This window comes from Garra rufa, chromosome 9 (assembly GCF_049309525.1).
Source record: "Garra rufa chromosome 9, GarRuf1.0, whole genome shotgun sequence".
Taxonomy (NCBI): Eukaryota; Metazoa; Chordata; class Actinopteri; order Cypriniformes; family Cyprinidae; genus Garra; species Garra rufa.
This window is the reverse complement of record NC_133369.1, coordinates 51,404,433-51,409,769: the sequence shown is the minus strand read 5'-3', so window position 1 is coordinate 51,409,769 and position 5,337 is coordinate 51,404,433. Positions and strand designations below refer to the sequence as shown.

Genomic DNA, 5,337 nt, shown 5'->3' with positions numbered 1-5,337 from the left:
CCTGCCGTACAAAGAGGCGGCAAACCACCGGGAGAGATTAGCATGCAAAAAGAGATGCTCAGCAGTCACAAGCCCCCCCACAAACACCGAGTGAAATGTGAAAAGCTCTTTAATGCCCTCACATATCCCTTTTCCATCAACGGGGAAGTGTGAGAGAAGCTCAGTGCTACAGGTGTTCGTTTTGTCTTTGCTTGTCCCTTGCATACATGCATTCCACACTATACCTTTACAACACATTAACTCACGCATTACAATATACTTAATTGTTATAAATGTAAATTGACGTTTAGTGCTTTTTTTTTGGTATTGTTTTAGAAAAACTGAATTCACCTCACCTCTTAGACATATTAGATATTCTACTTTATCAGAAAAATAATAATATTAAGACATAAAATGACTATAAAACTATTTCAGATTAATAAAATATCTGACTGGAAATATACACTACCAGTCAAAAGTTTTTGAACAGTAAGATTTTTAATGTTTTTTTAAAGACATCTCTTCTGCTCACCATGCCTGGATTTATTTGAGCAAAAACACTACAATTTTGAAATATTTTTACAATTTAAAATAACTGCTTTCTATGTGAATATATTTTAAAATGTAATTTATTTCTGTGATTTCAAAGCTGAATTTTTAGCATCATTACTCCAGTCCCATGATCCTTCAGAAATCATTCTAATATTCTGATCTGCTGTTAAAAAAACATTTATTATTATTATTATTATGTTGAAATAGCTCAGTAGAATTTTTCAGGTTTCTTTGATGAATATAAGGTAGAATTTCTGCTGATCCAAAGATCAGCATTTATCTGAAATAAATATATTTTTAATGTTACAAAATATTTCTATCATCAGTTTTGATCAATTTAAAGCATTCTTGCTAAATAAAAGTATTAACTTCTAGAATAAGAACAAATTATACTGCCTCCAACTTTTTAAATTGTATATTGTAATGATACAAATTGTTTTTATTTCAGAGAAATTCTGATCTTTGGATCTTTCTGTTTATCAAAGAATACTGAAAAAATGTATTTGACTGTTTCAAATATTATTATTAATAATAATAATAATAATAATATAAAAAAACAGCAAATCAGCATATTAGAAAGATTTCTGGAGTATCATGTGACACTAAAGACTGGAGTAACGATGCTAAAAAATTAGCTTTGATCACACAAATAAATTACATTTTAAAATACATTTAAATAGAAAGCAGGTATTTTAAATAGTAAAAATATTTCACAATAATACTGCTTTCGCTGTATTTTGGATCAAACTAAATGCAGGCTTGGTGAGCAGAAGAGACTCCTTTCAGAATTTATGTAAATATTAGTGCTGTCAAACGATTAATTGTGAAGATTAGATAGATATACACACACTCTTAGCCCATAAGAAAATAGAATATAAAACAGACGGTGAATTCTTTAAACAAGAGAATCATCCTGACCTGACAGAAATGATAAATGTTAGCATGTGTGGCTTTAAAGGTCAAAGGTTGACTGAGGGTCGGAAAGAATGGGCAGGGAAAAAACAAAGTGATCCCTTTTAAAATATAACCTCACTGTCGTCTTCTGAAAATATCACAGAAACAAAAAATAGTCAAACCTCATTTTTTTCTGTATGCAGGAGATGTGCATGTTAGTATAAAAATGCAAAATACACACTTGTAATCCCATGTGCTTCCTACCAACAGTCACTCACACATTCTACAAGACTGATAACACACACACAAGCACACATAATTAATAATATTAAGACATAAAGAACCGACATGACACATGACATCTGATGCTACAGAACTGAGGTGACATATCTCAACAAACATGAGGCTGAGTAACTGAACCAATGAAAACGAGTCTCGAATGGACCGTGTGACCTCATTTCCGTTCTGTAACGCCCTAAAACAAGTACTGCTCTCTCCTCTAAGATCTTAAGGTCTCGTGAACATGTCAAGCACTGAACCAGAGGCGCGAGGAATGAAAATAAAAGTCACGGTAGCATCTCCTAGTGCTTACGTCACACCAGCCGTTCATCACACAATACATCCTTCCGCGCCAAAAAAAAAATTAAAATAAATAAAAACATGCCTTCTCGCTGGGTATTCTTATAATATTTAATAAGCGTGTCATAGCACACGAAACAACCGGAAGAGACCACAACACGTTTAACAGAGACACTCGGTAGCGACGGACGCAGTGAATCAGCGCCTGTGTAACGTTAGACCTGAATACTACCTTTGTTTCCGTACAAAGAATATGCGCTGTAAAACATTAGTCTATATAAAACCGCTCAAATCGCTATTGTGTATTATGTTAAAATAGCACAGTTGCTAAAAATGCCAATAGAAGCACCTATGTAGGTGTTTCGTCACCTATCCTACCTGGCTCGTCTCCGACACACGAGAGCAGCCGCCCCGCCCTCACTGCAGCAAATAACGGTCCACACCGCCATTACATAAATACCTTACGGAAAAAACGACCTGTTTGACTTCTGAGCAGTAAAACGACGGAAAGCAGCGCTAACAACCACCTTATGCACTATATCTTTCATTCACAACCACTTTAGCCTGCTGAAACTGGAAACGCTAAAACAAAAATATAAACAAAACAACCTGTGTTCTAGCAACGAGCGTATAGCGAAATATCACTCATAAAGGTAATCGGTTATCATACTGAGCGATGCGGACGACATGCACGTCTGCAATCAAACACCATCTTCTCTCTCTCTAACGTTAACGTTACCTGCACAAGTTGCCATTTGCCGTAGCGTGTGCTGGGCGCCTCTCTCTCGCTTCGCTCGGGCAGATCGCGGTTCACACACCGATTCCCTTCCACCGTCTGGGCAATCACTGCTCTGGACACGCGAGGAGTGTGATGAACGGTAAAAGAGGACATTGGCTCGCTCCGTTGTCTCCTCACCGTTCAGGTAAACACGTTGACTGCTCCTGAGCGTGTTACGTCGCAAGCGGATCCGCGCTCGTTGTCACACGCACGCACAGGAAAAGGTAGCACGGTGCTCATAACTGCACGGCACGGCGGACTATATTACCGGATTACCGGAAAGGTTATTTAAAGAGAAAGCAACGTCAAAACCAGAAGTCGGCAGCATCTAGTCAGTGTTGGACGTGGATGTTTGGATAAGAAGTTGATGAAAACTATATGTACTATTAAGATAGCTTTTGATGTAAGATAGCATAGATGAATTTGTGAGCAATTTCTCTGCAGACTGTAAAACATTTAGCTCACTACTAGTACCAGTCAAAAAAAGTTTTATTTTTGTTTTCTAAGAAGACTCTTTTGCTCACCAAGCCTGCATTTATTTGATCCAAAATACAACAAAAGCAGTAAAATTTTGAAATACTTTTACTATTTAAAATAACTGCTTTCTAATTTAATATATTTTATATTTTAATATATTCATGTGATCAAAGCAACATTTTTAGCATCATTACGCCAGTCTTTAGTGTCACATGATACTTAGGAGATCATTCATGCTGATTTACTGTTCAAGAAACATTTATTATTATTATTATCATCATCATCATCATCATCAATATTTAAAACAGCTTAGTACATTTTCTTTCAGGATCCTTTGATGAATAGAAAGATCTAAAGATCAGCATTTATCTAAAATAAAAAGCTTTTGTAACATGCATTACACCATTCAAAAGCTCAGGGTCAGAAATTATAAAAATTATTACTTTTATTTACAATGGATGGTTGAAATTGATCAAAAGTGATAATAAAGACATTTCTAATGTTACAAAAGAGATCTATTTCAGATAAATGCTGTTCTTATGAACTTTCTATTCATCAAAGAAACCTGAGAAAAAAAAAGCTACTCAGCTGTTTTCATCTAAATAATAAAAATAAATGTTTTTTGAGCAGCAAATCAGCATGTTAGAATGATTTCTGAAGGATCATGTGACTGGAGTAATGATGCTAAAAATTTGGCTTTGAAATCAATCAATAAATTACGTTTTTGAATATATTCAAATAGAAAGCAGTTATTTTAAATAATAAAAATATTACACAATTTTACTGTTCAAAAACGTTTGCTTGGTGGTGTATTTAATTAGAAAGAAAAAAAATTAATAAAAAAATGCAAAGTGTTGTTTGTTATTAATTTAATCAAAATCTAATCGCTTTCTGTACGTTCTTAAAGGGATAGTTCACCCAAAAATGAATATTTTGACTGCCTCAGTCACCATTCATTTTTATTACACATTTTGCAATGAGAGTGAATGGTGACTGAGACTGTCAGTCTGCTAAACATTTTCTAGACATTCAGGGTTGAAACAATATGTTAAATGGAAACAGAACTTTTGGGATGGACTGTATTTTTAAGTATTTTAGACTTGAATTTTGACGTCTTTATGGCACCAACAACTGTCAAGAATACCCAGCGACGTCATTTGACTGCAATAAAAGTTTAAGCTTGAGCATTGTATCTATGTTCTGGTTTTGAATGAGTGATTTACTCTACGCCACAAGTTTTTGATCAAACAAACGCTAAGTGTTTCTTGAATCTACGTAGTTTAACGCGCACGCAGCTAGTGCACAAGACGTGCGTCCTTCCGTATAACGGTCCGGCCAGACTCAGGTATAACGGTGCAGCACACTGGGACAGCCCAGCCCGCTCCCATAGTACACAACTTCACAAGTCGTCACTAAACTAGCCCAAAGATGGAAAAAACAACTTGAGGAATTATAAAACAACTTTTCTGCTTTTCGTCCTTGTGTGTGCGATCCGCTCTCAGCCTGTGGGACTCACCGTTGTTGCGTCGTGGCTGTGTCTGTTTTCTGCGCTGGCACCTGGGGCCATCCGCCATGATTTTTGCACTGTGTCTGAACGCTGCCTCGCGGATTGAGCCCCCTCTCCCCCCTCGGTTACCCCCTCCCCTTAACAGGCCCCTCTCCGCACCTGGTTTACGACATTCTGCTTTACGACATAACCTTTTTATGCAGTGAGAACACACCTTCTGTGACGCCCCGCCCTCTGTGGGCAGCTATCCACTTCCGTCAAATCTGGGGCAACATTCTACATGTAAAATAAGCCTTTATTACATTGAGGAGCTAGTGGGCAAAAAGAGTTTAGAGGGACATTTACGGTGAATTGGGTTATTGTGATATCGGGAGCGCCCCCGACAGGCTAGGAAGTCTGATGACGTAGTTTAACTCTTTAAAGTGCAGGTTAAATATTAGCGTCACTGCCAGTGCAACATATTGAAAGTAGAGCACATAAGCGACTCGTCCAATGCACAGAATTTTATTTGTTTTCTGCCTTTCATAAGCAAAGATACTAGGGTTGGTTGGATCAGGTTTTTTTTTTTTTA

At 36.7% G+C, this 5,337-nt stretch overlaps 1 protein-coding gene across 2 annotated transcripts in view; it reads right to left on the bottom strand.

Moving 5' to 3' along the window:
• Positions 1–4,854, bottom strand: part of zeb1a (zinc finger E-box binding homeobox 1a) — a 30,184-nt gene extending 25,330 nt beyond the window's left edge. The window contains exon 1 of one of the 2 annotated variants that reach the window (XM_073847381.1): positions 4,776–4,854. In XM_073847381.1, the coding sequence (XP_073703482.1) occupies positions 4,776–4,833 (58 nt within the window). In that variant the 5' untranslated portion in view covers positions 4,834–4,854. Of the gene's footprint in view, positions 1–2,743; positions 2,946–4,775 lie in introns of those variants that run through there. The other variant, XM_073847383.1, reaches the window with a different exon arrangement.
• Positions 4,855–5,337: the final 483 nt, after the last annotated feature.